Genomic DNA, 19096 nt, shown 5'->3' on the forward strand with positions numbered 1-19096 from the left:
TCCCCCTCTTTTTGTGTCTCTTTTCTATCAGCCCCCCTTCTTCCCTCAACCACCCTGTATCAGTACTCTATCCCTCACTGGCCCCCTTCATCACCACACCCTGGACTCAAGTTATGATGCAGTTCATGGGTAGCATTCTGTTGCCCTATATAACCAGTAGAGCACCAGCACAGGGTTTTATTTGAGCTCAGAGATCCTTGTGGAAGAAACACCGGCTGATTGGTGAGTTTACTCTCTACATAATGCATCGCTTTAACACACAGCATTATTCTATACAAGGCCTGCCTTTGTTTTACACTCTGCAAATTTATAAACTCCCTTCAGAGCACACTGGTTGTTACTGTTTGAGATGTGGGGACTGATTACGGCTTATTGAATTTCTCCTCCTGGACTTTGTATGTGCTGTGCGCTGAGTCTCTTATTGTCTCTCGTGCTTGAGTTACTCAACAGGTCCGGGTTGTTTTGGAAGGAGGGCGATTGCACAATCTAGTGCTGGAGCAGCACTACCGTGTCTCACACAGGCAGCAGTGGTGTTATGAAACTGTTTATTGGGCTTTTGATGTATGCATCTGAATCCTAATCAATGATCAGGGTAGCTGTTCCATCCCAGACCATATACTCTGCTCTTGCAGATGAGGGGCATGTTTCGTACCGACTGTTCTTATCACTGAGGTTGCAAGCAGGATATTTTACATTAAATCACACCGTTAAACCTTCTCGCTGTACAATGAATGCTTTGCTCTGCAGCCAGAGAGAACAAATTACAGGGTTTCTTAAGAACAACTATTAAGGTGTGGTGTGTGCTGAAGATTTAAAAACCTGATGAAAAGCTTTTGTTTGCAGTTCCCATAGAGAGCCCAGAGTCCAGCAAACACCTCGTATTTTCAAATCATTGTTTTCATCTGTGTGGTCCTTGCGTATATTACACTGAAAAAATTAAGCAGTCTTGAATCAAACCTGAAGGAAAGAAATCCCAGAATTCATCTCCCAACTAAATAAAAAAGCATAACCTTCCACTGTAGAAATCAGTGCAGTACAGAGTCTATACATATTCCCATATAAATGCTTCCACTTAGTAAATCTTATTTTAATCCCCTATTCTAGGACTTCCTCCTTTCACCTTCACAATAATGCCAAGTTGAAAAATATCCTGCCCAGGAGTGATGCAGAAAAAAACTAGTTCATAGAGATGTCTCTTCAAGGCTGGACTACTGTAATTCTATACTATCAGGAAGTTAGAGACGATGCTCCCTAGCCGCACCTGCTACTGGCAGTCAGTCAGGAAGCTGGTTTTCAACTGACAGGTGGAGGGCGCTTCATTGTCTTCATTAAATATTAGTGATCCCATTGTTCCATATGAACCCAACAGAGGACTTTGCTCACAGACTGCAGGTTTATTGGTGGTTCCTAGAGTTTCCAAAAGTAAAATGAGAGGCAGATCTTTTAGTTATCAGGCTCCTCTCCTGTAGAACCAACTCCCAGTTTTAGTCCGTGAAGCAGACATCCTGTCTACTTTCAAGCCCAGAGGTAAAACTTTCCTTTTTGACAAAGCGTATAGGTAGAGAAACGTAGGTTATTCTGAGCTTTCTCTGCTGTCATGCTGCTAAAGCAGTTATGTCCAACTCCAGTCGTTCAGGGTCAGTCTCCTGCGTGTTTTAGATCTGTCCTTGCTCCAGCGCATCTGATTCAAATAAACGATTTACCTTCTCAGTCTGTCATCAAGGTCAGCAGAGGTCTACTAAATAAGCAGTGATTAGGTTTAGCTGCGTTAAACCAGGACGCTTAGAACATGCAGGATTGCGGCTCTTCAGGACCAACTTTGGACACCACCTTTAGGCCTAGGCTGCTGGAGGACATAATGACCACTTTTCCTCACTCTGTTGCTTTCTCCTGCTCCTCACCAGCTATGCATTATCTGCAATTATTGCAGCCATTAACTGAGTATTCTCTCTCCTTTTTTTAATGTCTTGCCTAGCGTTTATGTTTGGTCGTGACAGCTTCTTGAAAGGGAAGATTGACTGAGCTGTTGTTGCCAACAACCTCCCGCTCTCTCTCTGGAGATGATACACTTTACTCTCTTTCTGTGTTAGCTCTTCAGCCTTCTATTTATCTGTTGCTTCCACTAACTATATGTACTCTTTCTTTATCCAATAGATCTTACTACTGACTCAGAGCTAACCTGATTAGCTGTGTTTCTTTCTAAGTGAACCAACTAAAGAAGCTACTGCTTCTTTTTCATTAACTTATAATAGAAAGGACCAGCGCTTTGGTGTTCTTGTGTGTCTGCTCTGTCTTGTCAAACCCCTGTCACAGCATTTAAGGCTCTGCTGGAGGTGTCTTCCCATTAAAGACGAGTCATTTTCACGACCATAAATGCTTGGGTCGGGTTTTCTTTTGTGTGCGTATTTTAGATTCAGAACAAATTTCCGCTAAAAGGATTTTATAAAACAGATGGGTGAGATTTATTAATTCATGTTCCGGGATGTAAACTGGATCACTGATCTAGTACAAGAGCTGGGTAGAAAATGAAAACGAAGACCAAAGAAAAACTTTGCAAGGCCTTTACATGAAATAAGACATTAAAATAAGAGTACCAAAGTTTGACTCATTGAGAGAAGATAAAGTAATTCAGCATGTTCTAAAATGTCAAGATTTCTTCTTTTTTTGCGTTTCTTATAGCTATTTTGTCTTGTAACGAAATCCTCACTGTTTCCACAAGAGACTTCAGAAACATTACAGACCACCTTAATGAGCCAAGTTGAATAAAAGTCCTGCGACCTGTTGATGTGGGGGACGTAACTAAGACCTGCTGTCTTATTCTCCAGCAGTCCCAGCCACACTTCCTGCAGGGCCTTGTGTGTGCAGATGATCTGATTTCTAATTTTTTTCCAGTTAGTAGTGACAAGGTTTGTGCAGCTGAGTTATTGTATGAAAGGTAAACAAATCTGCACAAGGAATGCTAATGATATTTTAGGGGCTTCATGCATGCTTTAATAGACATGCAGTTTTACATTTCCTCCATCTTGATATCTGTTAAATAAACATTTGGGGCTTCGACCCCGGCAGGCCAGGTCTGACGACGCCTATGCTTGAAACCCTTTGAGTGTAAGAGTATCAAAAGAGGAGCCCGCCAGAGGCCCAAACCTAGAGCACAGGATGGTGAAGTTCAGTTTTGGCCTATGTGTCTGTGTTTGCTTGACGAACTGAAAATTCCACCAGATGGTGAGCTGCATACCTCAGTGTCAGAATTCCCCGACTCACTGCTCGCTGACAGATTCCTGAGGGAGCAGAGACTCAGGAGTGGGATACTCAGGCGCCTGTGCAGACTTCATTTAAATAAATGAAACGAAAACAAAATGCTAACTCTTTTGTAGAATCTCACACCATATTGTTACATCAAAGCAACGGCCTATAGGTCATAGCATTCACCGATGCACTAAAATCCATCTCGCACGTCATGAAAGCTCAAGGCACAGGAGCTTTTAAACCTTCTGGCAAGATAAGGGACTGTACTTAGAGCTGAAACCATCAGTTTACAATTACTGTGTGGAAACACAATAGTATGTATATTTTTCTATCATTTCCAATTACATTCTGTAAATTCAGAAGTGGACATACATTAAGGTTACAGTAGCTTTAAACGATGCCACGTAAACTTTAAATTAGTCAATTAATCAGTTATTTCACAGCCCTGGAGTTAAAGAGAGGCACCCCTGTGGATGTATTTTAAGCCAGGACCTCAAATGTCCTCCTTCCTTGTGTGACATCATCAAGAAATCAGCCAAGATATCAGGACAAAAATTATGGATCATGGATGCGTCGTAAGAATGGACATTACTTGGAAATACTGAGGCTTCATCTCAAGTTGTGTGCCTGGATGTTAAAGCTTGGGTGCGAGTGGGCTTTCAAAATGGAAAAAAAATTAAATATAAAATAAATGGACAGTGACCCCAAGCATACCACCAAATTAGTTAGAAAGCAGTTTAGGGACATCATAGCAAACATTTTGGATGTGGTTATCAGGAAGCTCTGATCTCAGTTCCATAGAATATTTGTGGACAGAGCTGAAAAGGTGTGTGTGATCAAAGCCTGACTCAGCTACACCCACTCTGTCAGGAGGAACAAACTATTGTGAGAAGCTTCTGGAAGGATACCCGAACGTTTGACTCCGAGACACAGTTAAAAGGCATTTTGACAAAACAGAACTGAAATGGATGTGAACTGCGGACTTTGAAGATCTGGTCTGGACTGCAGTGGGATGGCCCCCCGACTGTTCTTCTGGTTTATTGAGAGAATATTAAAATTCCTCTCACATGGAACAACCATGTAAAGTCTGTTGCGAGATAGCGAACGCACGGAAAAGACTTTCCGGAGGAGGCTTTCATGTGCTCTCAGTGTCAAAACCATATGCCACTCAAAGCAGTCATTAAATCATGCACAGGCCTGAAGGAGTTCCCGGTAAAATGCAGGCTGTAGCAGCGGGAAAACAGTGGCTGCCTGGCCGGAGAATGGCAGAAGTTTTAGAAGATTTGGGGCTGATTCGCTGTTGTGTGACACTTTCTGTTTGTTTAGGACTTGTGTCAGTTGGGCAAGCAGCCTGCGTGATGCTGGGCTCTCTGCTGTCTCTTGCCTCAGCAGGGCTCCCTGTCGGTGAAAAGAGAATGATGACAGAATGGGGAGTCGAAAGTGAGCAACCTCAGAGGCGTCTCGGTGTCCAGAGGCATAAAAACGGAGAACTGACAGGTAACAGTAATTCAGTAATGTTATGCCCATGAAGACTGAATGTATCACATGTATTTGAATCTGAGTGCAAGGAGTATTATAGCGTACAGTCCCTTTGTAAAAGTGTGTGTACACTCCAACTTGTACACGATTTCTCCCATTATGGCCACAAACTTGGAGTTTTATTGGGATTGTACGGGATAGACCTCCACAAAGTAGCAGAAAACCACCAATGTGAATGCATTTGGATTTAGCCCTCTTTACTTCAAAATGAAATCCAGTGCAACCAGCGGCCTTCAAAAGTCGACGTCTACTAAGTACACAGAGTCTAGAGCTGTTCTGTTTAAGACCTCAAAGGTTTGTCAGGGAACATTTAGGAACCAACAGCATCATGAAGACCTTTTCAATTTAAAAAATAATTAACATAAGAGGAGACCATGTATCATTTGGCTTGGCAATGTTGGTCTATTGCTTAAAAACCCCCAATAAAATACTAAAAAGTTTATGGTTGTAATGTGACAAAAGGAAATTCACAGAAGATTAACACCTTTTAATGCATTGTATTCAGGGATTCGCAAATAAAGGCTTAAGTTGTCACATGTGTTGAATGTCGTGTTTCTTGATTCTTCCTGAAAAAAAAAAGGAATACAAAAGTTATGGTGGTTTTTTGGGACATCTCAGGTCATATTGGAAACTTGTCTTTTATCCATTGGTGCTAAAACATGTCCGTTTGGTTTGCAAAAGCTTTGCCTAGCATTTCTGACACATTTTAGTCAGATATATTTGATTCTCTTCAGTTCATTTCTGTGGTTCATGTTTGTGGTTCAGACTCAGAGCTTCCAGTGGAGGAGAGGAAGCAAGGAGACAAGGAAGGCCATGGAAGCCTGGTGGTGTGGAGGAAACCTCTGCTCACACTTTACTACTTCTCCCTGGAACTGCTCATCACTCTTAAAGGATGGATATGGAGGTAAGGAAAAAGGAAGGGATGCAACCTACACTTCAAACAGGTCCGTTTCAGAAAACCTGAACGCTCACACTGGCAGCTAATGCTGTCTTTTCCCATTTCATCAACAAACACAAAAACATTAATACGGTACTTCAGAAATCCTACCAAGCATAGTCTGTTAGATTTGGTGTGTAGTACACATATTTCTTAACCCCGAAGATTTTTCTGCTGGATGCCCTTCCTGACACAACCAGGATTCAAACCCCGGTCCCCAGAACCAAAGATGCTTTTTATGTCTCGACCCCATAAGGCACAATTAACAAAGGGTAGTAATACAAACTACATTGCCAAATGTATTAACGTTTTTATTTTCATATAAATGTAAACTTGAATGAGGCCTGATTTTTTTATCTGTAGGGTTTGTTATGATGTTGTCTCACCCTTTGCAGCCATAACAGCTTCAGCTTGTTTGAAAAAGCTTTCCACAAGGTTACCGAGCCGTCTACATTTTTTGACCATTCCTCCAGGACAGCATTTTTGAGGTTAGACAATGATGTTGGACAAGAAAGTCTGGCTTGCAGTCTCTGCTCTAATGCCTTCAAAGCGTGTCCTGTCGGTTAAGGTCAGGGCTCTGTGCAGACCAGACAAGTTCTACCACATCAAACTCGCGTACCTTCGAGGACCTCGCTTTGTGCCCCGTTGTGCAGTCATGTTGAAACAGGAGAGTCACGCTGAAACTTCATGCTCCACAAAGTTAGAGCATGAAATTGTCCAAAATGTCTCGCCTTGCTGAACCATTAGGAGTAGACGAATTTCACTTGAACTAAGTGACTAAAAGCCTCACTCCCCAAAACTGCTCCACACCATAACCTGCCTCTGCACAAAACGTTACGCTTGACATAATGCAGTCAGACAAACGTTGGTTTCCTGGAATATGCTACACCCGGACCTCCTGATTGGATTGCCAGAAAGGCAGGAATTGTTTTATTTTTTTAACTTCAGGTCACATCGCTGCAGGTCTGCCACTGTTACCTTGGGCTTCTTGGCTGATTATCTGATTAATGATATACTTTATACAGTTATTACCATACCGGCACTTTGAATTGTCTTTTTACTGAAATGTGCTGCACAAATAAACTTGCCTTTCCTTACCTTACTTGCCAGTCCTGTCAGTTTAGGTGAACAACTATATCTTGCTAGGTTTGCAGTTGTGCCACAGTCGGAAAGGTTAGGGTAATCTTTTATATCCTAAACCTGCTTTAATCTTCTCCAAAGCTTTCCCCCTGACCCGTCTGCTGCCTTCCTTTTGTCTTCATGGCAAAACACCGAAGCCTTCACAGAACAGCCACATATACGGCAAGAAAACTGGCACAGTTGGATTCTATTTAAAAATAACTTTTGAGGGCAATGCGCTAACATGGACGCTATTTAGAGGAATCAGAGTACAGGTGGGCTGAATACAAATCTGCATTATACGCCTTAGTTTGTTAAAAGGTTTTAAAATCAATTTTCCATTTGCTTTCCTCTCCACATTTAGGTGCAACTTTGTGTGGATCTACTACTTCTTCGAACTACGAAAAAAAATACTTTAAGGTTTGTGGTTGTAACGCAATAACATGTCAAAACTGTTCATGGAGTATTAATACTTTTGCAGGAAAAGAAACTCAGTCTTTTAGAAATAGCTGTAAATGAAAATATTCAACTGACCAAAAAAGAGGAGACTGGATAATGTATCCTGTGTCCTTATTGTGCCTCTCTGTGGCGCTGAAAACATCTTAGCAGAGTTTATAGCTTATACCTCAGTTTCTCTTTTTATATAAAGGTGCTAGAGATGCTGCAGTTGATCTCAAACAAGCAGAGGAAATAGCAACAGGCCATCTTACATAACTTGGATGCTTTTTCACAAAAACAAAAACCCAGACACTAGACAATTGCTGACCTTGACTGTCTCAGTGTTATCAGCTCAAGTGTCATAGTTTAGACTCAACCAAATGCCTTTAACGATTCCCAGGAGACATTACATGCTTTTCTAATCATTATCCGTCTCTATTATGCCTCATAATTACCCTACTTGTAGGCTAGAAAACAAAACTCCACCTCACAAACTACTGTTTTCATACCAGCAGAGCAACAACATAACAGCAGACTACGTCAGAGTTCGCCATGGTGCACATTCCACGTACAGTACAAAATGTCTTCAACTCATCAAATAGTCTTTGTTGACACCAAGGGCCCAGAAGAAGGTCAGAGTGTACTCTCAGGGGGGCCCCTTGCGGTTAAGCGTGTCAGGACAACGTGTTTATGCTAAAGCTACAAGAGGATGTGGTGAACCACAAGCACCACAAGCAGTGCTCTGACTTAGAGAAGCTACTATTTACCCGACGCTCAAAACACATGGTGTTCTAACTGCTGCGCCGGCATACAAGGAAGAGTGTTATGGGTTGCAAGCATGGAGCAAGTTCATTATGAATGTTTCTACAAGTGGTTTGTAAAATAAAACATATGAGCAGAGAGTCCACGGGACATCACACTGTCTGTTGCCTTTCCTCTACTGCTCTTAAGGTTGTAAACAGTTGTTTTTAATGAACTGCAAGAGTAGGGATTGGTATTTTGCAAGAAATCCCTATTGTAAATTTAACACAAAGCCTTCTTTTAAAATCGTTGCACACAACAAATGTGTCGTATTGTTGCTACTTCTTCTGACTCACATAGCTGGAAAAGGGGGAAAAAAAGAAGAAAGAAAGCAAATCCTATATATGAGTGAAAATGGTGCATAACAATATGATACAAGCCATCCAAAAGACTGTTTTATTTTTTGAGAACCACGTTGAGGGTAAGTCATTGTATTACTTTTTTTCTGGCAAATATTAGTCTTTGGTTGATCATTTGTGTAATTACAAGAAGTTTATCCAGATACTGCTGCATTTTCTCTGGCTCTGACTTGCCAGCACTTTAGGTAGGGCTTGTACCCCTCAGATCGCTGCAAGAGACAGAAAGGACACCTCAAATGACATCATGTAAATTCTCACATTTTATATCATTGGTGTTAAAGAAGACATATGCACAATCCACTTTTTTTAGCCCTTAAAGAACTTTATTTGTGTTGAAGAGTGCAAAAATTCTGAATCTAGTCCGTCCAGAAGCTGCATAGATATCTTTATATTTTTTGGGTCATATTTTTCAAGCGGTTCAGTTTTCTCTATTCTCTATTACATTTCAAACAATTATATTACAGTTATGTTATTTGCTAAGGAACTGCTAAACATGGCCATGGATCTCGAGCTTACCAATTGCTGGTGAGCCTGCCATGTTTATTTTCAGGAGCGATTGTCCAAGCTGAAGGATGGCAAAGCTACTAGCGAATAAGTTAAAATGTTCTGTTGTTCATAACTCTGTCCCCCAACATACTACAAAGATGGCTGATTAGGATGGAGACAAACACTCTCTGCAGCCTGGAGGGGGTGGGAAGTGGCTCCTTTGGATTTAAAGAGACAGCACCAAAAGAAGTTGCTCTCCTCAGAGTAGCACCTCAGAGCAGAGGTAAAAATGGGACATGAGAGTAAATTAAAGTTGCAGTTCCACTTTATATAGACCATAACTGAATGATTTAAATGTAAAGAGGAAGAACTGAAATTGTATAGTGCTTTTAACTAGTCCGACGACCCCAAAGTACTTTACTCTACAATCAGTCATTCACACATTCACACCTTGACGGTGGTGAGCTATGTTAGTAGCCACAGCTGCCCTGGGGCAGATTGACTGAGGCGAGGCTGCCATACATGGGCACCACCGAGCCCTCTGACCACCGCTAGCAGGCAAACTTCAACTGAAGTGTCTTGCCCAAGGACACAACGACTGAAACAGCCAAAGCGGGGGATCAAACCGGCAGCCCACCAATTGCAGGATGAACACCCTAACTCTTGCCTCAAGATATTCACTAATGTGGATTGGTACCAATATTTATTAAATCGGTACAGCTATGACAGATATTCCACGCTGATTTGTAATTTTTTTTAATTCAACCAATATATTATTTTACAAATCTGCTTATTTTTACCTGGGATTATAGTTATGTCTCTTCCTTGAAACCTCTGTGCATTAGGTTGGTGAAGATTCTCAGTCACCCAGGTCATGATCAATCCCCCCAGAAAAATAAAACTAACGGACTTCTGGTTTGAAGCTGAAGATGCTTCTCAATTCCTAGGCAACTTCTCATACTCACACTGGTGATGACTGGTTACCCCCAGTCATCACTCCAGATCACTCCTGCCGCCTCTAATTAGGCTTACTCAATCCACCAGTCCACCAGCATACTTAAGCCCTCCTCAGTCAGCTCTTCCCCGCCGGAACGTCTTTGTTCTTCCCTCGTCCTTCGTCCCCCTGCCTGCCTTCGTCCCTCGTCGTTGCCTCGCCGTCTCCTTCACGTCCGCCTGCCTTTGCTCCTTCACGTCTGCCGGCTCCTGTCGTCACTATCCACCAGCTCCAGTCCATTACAGTCTCCGGCCCCTCTTTCCACAACTCATCATTCTTGAATAAAACTCTTAAACATGGCTCTGTGTGTGGCTGAATTCGGGTTCACCAGATCAGACTCTGACACTAAATCTAGAATCCCATCTACTGGTCTAAAATTGGGGTCATATGCAAATCTTTCAGGATTTTAGTTGTGTCCTTCAACTGATATCCCTGATTTACTTGAATCTTTTGATTTAGGGAGCCGAGTGTTCTCTGAACAGGGTGTAGATTGGTAATGTCTTTCCCACTAAGCCTTCTACCTCTCTCCATTTTGAGCCATAATGAGGATTACACTGGCCATCAAATCATCTAATCAGAGTTGTCTTGAAGTAAAATTGAGGAAGATAAGCCCACCTTTCTCCCTCAACAATTTTAATGCTTCCTTCAGCCTTTTCCCTGTCCAAATTTATCAACAGAGAAGTTGACTCAAGTCTGACAAAAAGAGCTTAGGAGTTCCGATTTGAACATCCCGAAGCAAAACTAAAGGTATCTGAAAAATACTTTTTTACTTGATCTATGCGTATCTTCAGTGTCGGAATAACAGACAATTTGTTTCTCAAGAAAAAAAAATTGTGGATTCGTTATTTGGGGAATATTTTCTCTAAACTCTGAATTTACTCTCTGATTTAAAAAAAAATGTTTGGCCTGTAATTTAAACAACATAATTCTGACTTTGTGGGGCGTAATTCAAGTTCCAGAATACTTTTGGGAAGGCACCGTCGCTTGTCTTGGTCCTTTTTGCCCAGTTTTTCTTTCCATGCCATGTTAGCGGGGGTTATATTTAACCACCGTTCAAGGTAGAGTTTTGCTGTGTCAGATCTGAGGGTGTTTCTGTTAAAGGGCTAAAAACGGTGCATGGTGATGACACCTTGCTGCTTTGAAAGCTGAATAAAACTTGTTGAGGCTTGACTACTTTTCAGCAGCCATGTTCCTTTTCCACAGATAAAATCCTTCTCTTTTTACTCTCTCATATTTCAAGATTAATCCAATCCCCCCCCCCTTTTCTATCTTTAAACGCATTTCTTCTCTTTGTCTCTACTATTTTATGTTCACATCGTGTTCATCCTACTTTCATTTTCTTTGTCTTCTTTATCCAGGCTTTGGCATCAAAGACAGACGGTGTTTGGCCTTGTGATGATTCTTATCCTTCTGTCTATTGCTTACCGTATTGAGGGACCACATCAGAAGGTGACTGCCCTCCTCATGTTTTGCTGTTATAGAAATGCCATAGGGACTGTCAATGACATAACCACTTTAGTCCAACCTAAGAGGAGAAGCTCGGTAAGGTATTGTAGGTTACAGTTTTAAGAGGCACATACTTTGTTTGAAGTTGTTTCTGCTATTGTGTTTTTTGTCAATCATTTTGTCTCATTAGATCGATCAAGATGAAGTTATTAAGAGTGGTGCAAATACCTTTTCTCTGCGCTCTACTTTCTAAATAGGTATTTGCTTGTAACCGAGTGCACAGTGTCACATGTACTTTTTTTCTAACTTCCCTAAAAACTCCCAGCAGGTTGTTTTTGTAGATCTGCATACAACCCTTCCACATAGTTTTTTTTTCCACCAGCTCTGCTTTATTTGCAATATTTTCAAAGATTTTTTTCCACCGCCGTACGCAAAGACCGGGGAGTTGTGTAATCACTTCTCAGTAACTGCACGTAACAATTGCTCATGGCTGGCCCCTCACTTCCCAGCACTCTGCCAGCAAACAGAGAGACAGTATGTGCTGTTTTTGTTTTGCTGGGTTTCCTGGGAAATTGAGTCTTTGGTTAGCCCTCCCCCGCCCCCTCCCCATACACATTCCCTCCAAACCCTCTAAAGCCCCCCTCCTCTTTTCCCGTAATCTGGGTTCTTGATTCTTCCTCCTGGAAACAACCTGCCCTGGCTGGGGGGGGTGTAAATGGAGTGATGGGGTGATAGTGGCAGAGCAGCAGAAAGAAAGAGAGAGAACGAGTGGGAGACAGCTAGATCTTGGCTTGTCTTGCTTTTACTTGTTGTGTAAGAGCTGGTTGCCACCAAAAAAATAAAATAATGGTGCTGTTCTTCTCTGAGTGCTGAACACTCCTACCCTACGGCTCCGCGCTCGACACTCAGCAACCTTCTCCCTCTAAGCTTTCTCTTTCTCTCTTCTTCTGTTTCTCTCCTGCGCACTTGCCCTCTCCCACCCTTCAAAGTACCCTCTGTTTTTTCACACTTTCACTCATGTACCTTCTCTCTCTCTGTGCCTGTCCCTCCCTTTCTCGCACAACCCCCCCCCCCCCCCCCCTTGCTTTCCTCACACTATGCATGTGCTTCTACCATGTGGTTGACTGTCCCTCTGGCCCCTGCAGTACGTGCGTTACACGGAGAAGAAGACACTGTGGTGCGCCTATTGGGTTGGCCTGGGGATCCTCTCCTCTGTCGGGCTTGGCACTGGCCTGCACACCTTCCTGCTGTACCTGGTAAGACAACATTTCTTCAGCGCCAGTTGCCTGACTCCTCCACGCTGCAGCTCTTCACTTCCCCACGCTGGTTTATGACGGCTCCACAAACAGTGCGGATGATGGTGGCGCAGCCTGTGACGCAGGTTGTTATTTTTTTTTTAAAGGCACGGTCGATGCTGTTGTTGTGTTGCTGCAGAGTTTTGAGAAGAGTAAAAAAGGGGAAAAAAAGAAGAAGCTTTCTGGAGTCGTTTTATGCATTTTGCACTTCGTATGCATCACAGAGTGCGGTGGGGATGGAAAGGCAGTGTGGTGGCCACACTGTGTTGACAGGCAGACTAAAAACAATTGCACTCACTGACCCCTCTGTTTGAGTGCACACGAGGATAAAAACACTCTCCCTCCCCTGTCTGAGTTCTTTCTTCTTTCTTTCTCCCTTCTTTCCATCTCCCCGATGTTTTGCTCACGCTCATGTTCTCTGTCACCCCCCTCCCCTTTTTATGCCTCTTCTCTGTTTACGTTCCCAGTTTTACTCACTCCTTCCCTCTTTCCTATTCTTTTCCCCCCCCATATGTTTTCCCCCAAAGAGTCCTAATCTCTGAGCGCCTCGGTTCAGGGCACTGGGGATGTTGGAGGGGAGGGGACGACGGGTGTTGTTTCTGTACTTCTGATACCAGAACATCTGCTGGTCCTTACTGCTTCCAGTCCATCTGTCATCGGAGGAGTTCACTGTCACACTCGGGTGCTCATGCCCAGTGGGCCCGAACTGGAAAATTTGAAGTGCGTGTCCTCCATTCTGCTGTGTTTTTTCTAAAGCCCAAACTGTGACGCTCCAAAATGTAATATGAGAGTTGTTGTTATTATTTTTTCTAACCCCCCCCCCCCCCCCCTCCTTGACTCCCAGCCCAAGGGTTTAAAGGGTTATATCACCACCTAGTGGGGGTGGCTGTTACTGCAGGCTGTGGTGTCACCGAGTTCATGACAGAACCTGATGCTCCTTCCTGCTGCTGCTACTGAACATTCTGTCTCCAGCCTGGAAGATACAGCATGTTAAACACTGTTATTGGCCCTGCTGGTGTAGAGTGCCGTCTAAAAATATTCCTTTATTTACCTCAAAGCATAGTGGATATAAACAATGTTTGTTTTTCCCCCAAAAAAGATAGATTTCCAGAAACAATACAGGGGCAATAATTAGTTAGATATTTATGTGCCATAAATTTGCTTTGATTTCAAATAATTATGCTGGCTTTATTAGAAAAGGTGAAGTGCAGACAGCCTTGTTACTTAGTAGAAAGAAATTGTAATTTTAGCAGAGCTAAAATCCCAACTTTATCACAATGCTAACTTGTACTTAACTGCATTTCTCAAACATGGACTAAAACCCTGATCGTGCAGCTCAGAATCAGGCGATTTTGATTGTTTCATGGACAAATATAGATGTGTTTTATCTGGAGAATACATTTTTATGAGTATGTTTTCTTGTTGTTTGCCTCACACTCAAAAGACTTACTTGCTTGCAAAGATGCTTTGAGCTCCATCAAAACACATTTATTGTCTAATGAGAGGAAAAATGTCCCGCAAGCAGAGAGGACAGACCTCAGCGAGCGAGGAAGTTTGTGAGTGAGGAGAAGAATGCAAATAGGAGAGAATATTTTGTGCAAGACATATAAATCTGAAACTGGAATAAAGAAAAATGTGTTGCTAAAGGATTGTGATAGCTGTTATTTTATTCCATTATTGATTGACTTCAAACTGACCTGGATAATCCTGGCAGCAGGCTTTCACTGGGAGACAACCTCAGAGGCTGCAGAGAAAAAAGTCCATAAAACTTGTAGCTCTAATAGTAGAACATGGTGGTTCTACGCAGTATTGGTTTGGGATTTGAATCTAAATTTACACCACACTTTTCAGATTTTTATTGGCAGATGCTTTTAAAACCATTTATCAATTTTCTTCCACTTCAGCATCATACACTACTTTGCATTGGTCCATTTCAGAAAATCTCAATAAAATACAATGAGGTTTGTGGTTTAATGTGACAGTCTACACTGCCTGGCCAAAAAAAAGTTGCCACCTGGATTTAACTAAGCAAATAGCTACAAGCCTCCCACTGGATAATTACTGCATGGGCAATTATGTCTCAGCTGGCAACAAGTTATATTACCCCAACTGGTGCAATGAGTTGCTTCTCATTTCTTCAACAACCATGTTGAATGACACATCCAGTGGTCGTGGAAAAGATGTCAGTCTGTTTCAGAAGGGTCAAATCATTGGCATGCATCAAGTAGAGAAAACATCTAAGGAGATCAAAATTTGGTGAAGAACTGTCCAACGCATTATTAAAAACTGGAAAAACCCATCATCTTGGAGGAAAAAATGTGTCTAGAAAAAACGTCCTGAATGATCGCGATCGGCGATCACTTAAACGTTTAGTGAAATCACATCAAAGAAAACAACAGTAAAACTCCTGGCTATGTTTAATAGTGAAAGTAAGAGTATTTTCACATGTACAATGTGAAGGGAACTCCAGAGACTGGGACTGAAATCCTGTGTAGCCTTAAGAAAACCACTAATCAGTGAGGCTAACTGGAAAAAAGGCTTCAATTTGCTAGGAAGCATAAAGATTGGACTCTGGAGCATTGGAAGAAGGTCTAACGGTCTGATGAGTCCAGATTTACCTTGTTCCAGAGTGATAGGCGCATCAGCATAAGAATAGAGGCAGGTGAAGTGTTGTACCCATCATGCCGAGTGCCTACTATACCAGCCTGTGGAGGCAGTGCTATGGTCTGGGGTTGCTGTCTGGAAATAAATCTTGTGACATTGAAGAAGCTTATCAAAACAATGCCAGAGCAAATGTGTGCCGTAATCAAAGCTAAAGGTGGTCCAAAGAAATATTAACGTGTGCAGCCTGACGTATTTGGAGTATACCTTTCATCATTATTGTCTCTGGACCTGTTTTTATACAGAATGTGTGCAATATTTCTCATTTAGATTTTCAGAAAATATGCATTAATTGCCTAAAATCCAATATTTTTCTGATCAATGAATGCACCACACTAAGCAGCTTGTGGTAACAACAACACTGTTTGGTGTGGATGCTACTGCTGAGTAAGTTGGCCTCAAAGGTGGACATTTTCTGTATCAGTTAGGTGTTTAGAGTTGAAGCCAGAGGAGCTCAACAGAGGACATTTACTCTCTTATATCCTTTCGAGCTTTGAACTGCTTTCTGATAGGAACATGCTGGATTTGGACTAGAGGTCGGTATTACCCCACAACATTAAACTCTACCTGAACATAAATCTGTCCACAATCACTTACCTGGCTGCTGGATTTTGAAGTCTGGTCGGTCCAGTCCAAGTTTCTTTATGTGCTTGTTTCCCCTCCAGCAGAAGCCTTGTGAAAATATTTTGTAAATAAATGACTGAGTCTTCTTTCACTGCGCCGATCTCTGCTGTCTTGTCATTGTTGCAGTCTTACTCGTCCGTTTGCATCATGTGTGAATGACAATTGCACCTGCGCATCTGGGCTGCCAGGGATGTGACTTTCAATGACAGGTAATTCAAACCTGAATTCAACCTGAATTAATCTGATTGATGAAGAATGATGCAAAAAGCGCTGATTGGTCATGGGTGCAGAGAGCTGCGCCCCCGAGGAGAATCTTTATGTATCCAATTAGAGACCAGCATGAAGTCACATGGAAACCAAAAGTTAAACAAGAGACAGTACATGAACACTTCTGTTCAGCAACAGTCGCCATTGAAGTAGGATTCAAATTTACACACAAAAAAAAATCACCTCAAATAAATCCAAAAATGGAATGAGAATGCTGGAAGTTCGTCCTATGAACAAGCCGCCACTGGTTGGCATCTTTTTTGCTAAATTCACAGTTAAAGTTGTGATCTATAATCTCTAAACAATAAACACGGAGACACCTCTTTTAGTGATGCTAACAGCGGTAATTGCTAATAGGCCAGTTTAAAAGGACAGTCCTGACAACATTATGGTCCATCCATCCATCCATTTTCCAAACCGCTTAATCCCTCATGGGGTCGCGGGGGTTGCTGGTGCCTATCTCCAGCGTTCACTGGGCGAGAGGCGGGGTACACCCTGGACAGGTTGCCAGTCTGTCGCAGGGCATTATGGTCTTTCTTTGAAAATAGTAACAAGTGGTGAATGCTCTCTCGTGCATGGTGTCATGTCGCCTCTTCTCCTATTATGAATACGTAGCAACAGCTTGTGGCAGGAAGCCAGGTAAAAACTATTTATCATACTTTTCTTATGTCTTTTTACATTACCCGCCTTTTTCTAGGCTGTTTTTCTCTAGGATTGATTGTGGGCAGAACTTCCTAATGAAAAAGAAACGGCAAAAAGTGGTTTGCTTTGATGGCTAATCATATGTTATTGGAAATAACTGGTTTACAGTTTAGCTAAAAGCCTTATTTCTGTCTGTTTCAACTACTCTGCACTTATGGACAGGTCTCCAGTACATGTTACTGTATGTCGTTTCTGGCTACACCAATAATAGGACAAATCTTAAATTATGGCGTGAACAAATGCATATTGAACATGCCCTCAAAGTGAAACAGGGTTCCTCCTGCAATCAGTGGATCAGTTTCCAGTATTTCCTAAAAAGATGAGGAATCAAGACAAATGTGGCACAGGATTCGAAATCTGAAATAAATCCAAACTGGAACATCAAAGCTTAACAAACACTAGAGATTCAAAGTAAGCCACAGCATTTGGATCAGTGCATCTCTAATAACATAGTATCATGTTGAGTATTATGTCCGCAGCCTGGCTTAATGACAGCTTTATTCTTTAAATGACAAAGTAAACCACTAATAACATACTTTTGAGACCTAAATCGAGGCGATTCCAACAAATAGGAAAAATGACCCCTTTGACCCAAAACCACTCTCACTGGTGGGTTTGTGTCATCTTATCACAGTAAGGATTGTTTATTGCTCTGTATTCAAATTACTCTAGTTGTTTGCGTTTGACATCTACTTGTTTAATGGGAAGCTATGGGCTTAAGTCTTTTCTAAGCTTTTACGTTTTCTAAACCACAGCAAGATTTTATTAATTACTGAAGGTAAAAGGGTTTGGGAATGTAAAACGTCAAATGCATACTGGAGAATGCCTGTGGATGCGTGGCACTGTTTTTAGTAAGTAGGATTAGGTCAGTGATTGTAATTAGGTCGAACATGTTCAGAACAAGCACCAAGATGTCTCTCTTGCCTGCTAAAAATGAAACAACTGTGAGGACCTGAGACGACCCGACAGCAGCACACGAACAATTGATTCAGAGACAAGTTGGCTTAGAAAAGACTTTGGTTTTCTCAACTGTTCACATGAGTACAACCTTTCCAAAGCAAGCCTTTGCATAACTGCAACTACAATTTAACATCTAGATTCTTAAATAACCCAATTGGGTTAGTCAGCAGAGGGTGCCAGTGGCCTAAAGATGCCAATGAACAAGGCAGGCTTCAACTGTTAACCTAATATCGCGTGTCAGTTGTTGTATGGGCATAAAGGCTCAGACTTAATACTTGTTGATCTTTAAAAAAAAGTTTGACCTTAACTTTTTGCAGATATACTGAGATGAATAATAAAAAAAACACTGTTAAACCTAGGAATTCATTCAATCAGCCATTTTTAATTTTCCCTTATTCATGGATATCGTGACAGATTTAACTGACCATGTTACATGAGTTACTTCCCAGCTTTCCAGTTCTGTTTCTCTCAATCAAAGAATTTAAAGCAAATTCTCATTTTCTCAAAGACAAATAAAAAAAAAACATATTCTCTTTTTTCTTTATTTTCTTTTTGCCGGTGGTAGTGAGGGGAGATGGCGGGGGTGTAAACCTTTGCAAAGCCGACAAATGGGCTCTACTCAAATGTGTCCTATTAGAAATAAATGAACACACATCACATTCATAAATAGCAAACTTTCTTAGAAATTGGCGGGAAGCGACAAACATTGTTCTCTAGCAACACCACCCAGTTACCAGCAGGGGAGCCAACGAGCCACATGACAGGCAGGCCATCCCAGTCAATGAAAGCAGAGCACAAGTGGCAGCTCTCCTGTTCCCTGACACTGGCGATTGCTGCTCTGTGTCTCGTCTCTGTGTGTTTTCATCCCGCTGAGACGGCGGGAGATCATTGTACACGGTTCAGGGCCGGTTAATGGAGAAAGACAAAACGCTGCCGCTCAGGCGTATGAAGCAGAGAAAAAAAGGATAAACTTGGCAGATCATCAAGTATATTTTATCCAGCTGCTTTGGGAGTAGGAGGTAGTCAGTGGCTGCGCTCATTACAGAGCTTGAAAACAATAAAATGGCACAAGAGCGTTGGAGAGATCTCATTTCAGTAGGAGCTGTGGAGGGAAAGATCATTGTCCAGACATGTGCATTTGTAAACATGTTCTTAGGTTGGAAGTCTCTCACCTGTGTGGGTACGTGCCACGAAGTCTGTTAGGTTTATAGACCAAGAAAAA

At 42.0% G+C, this 19096-nt stretch overlaps 1 protein-coding gene across 11 annotated transcripts in view; it reads left to right on the forward strand.

Annotated features, from left to right (window-relative positions):
- LOC105928119 (vacuole membrane protein 1) overlaps window positions 1-19096 on the forward strand; it is an 85492-nt gene that overhangs the window by 2741 nt on the left and 63655 nt on the right. For 2 of the 11 annotated variants that reach the window (XM_036143421.1, XM_036143426.1), the window contains exons 1-6: window positions 4654-4743; window positions 5551-5689; window positions 6944-7116; window positions 7206-7261; window positions 11278-11368; window positions 12511-12621. In XM_036143421.1, coding sequence (XP_035999314.1) covers window positions 5599-5689; window positions 6944-7116; window positions 7206-7261; window positions 11278-11368; window positions 12511-12621 — 522 coding nt within the window. In that variant the 5' untranslated portion in view covers window positions 4654-4743; window positions 5551-5598. Of the gene's footprint in view, window positions 1-31; window positions 223-4622; window positions 4744-5550; window positions 5730-6943; window positions 7117-7205; window positions 7262-10756; window positions 11462-11555; window positions 11623-12216; window positions 12747-19096 lie in introns of those variants that run through there. The other 9 variants (XM_036143424.1, XM_036143425.1, XM_036143423.1 and 6 more) reach the window with 9 other exon arrangements.

The sequence above is a fragment of the Fundulus heteroclitus genome, chromosome 11 (genome assembly GCF_011125445.2).
Source record: "Fundulus heteroclitus isolate FHET01 chromosome 11, MU-UCD_Fhet_4.1, whole genome shotgun sequence".
Lineage (NCBI taxonomy): Eukaryota > Metazoa > Chordata > Actinopteri > Cyprinodontiformes > Fundulidae > Fundulus > Fundulus heteroclitus.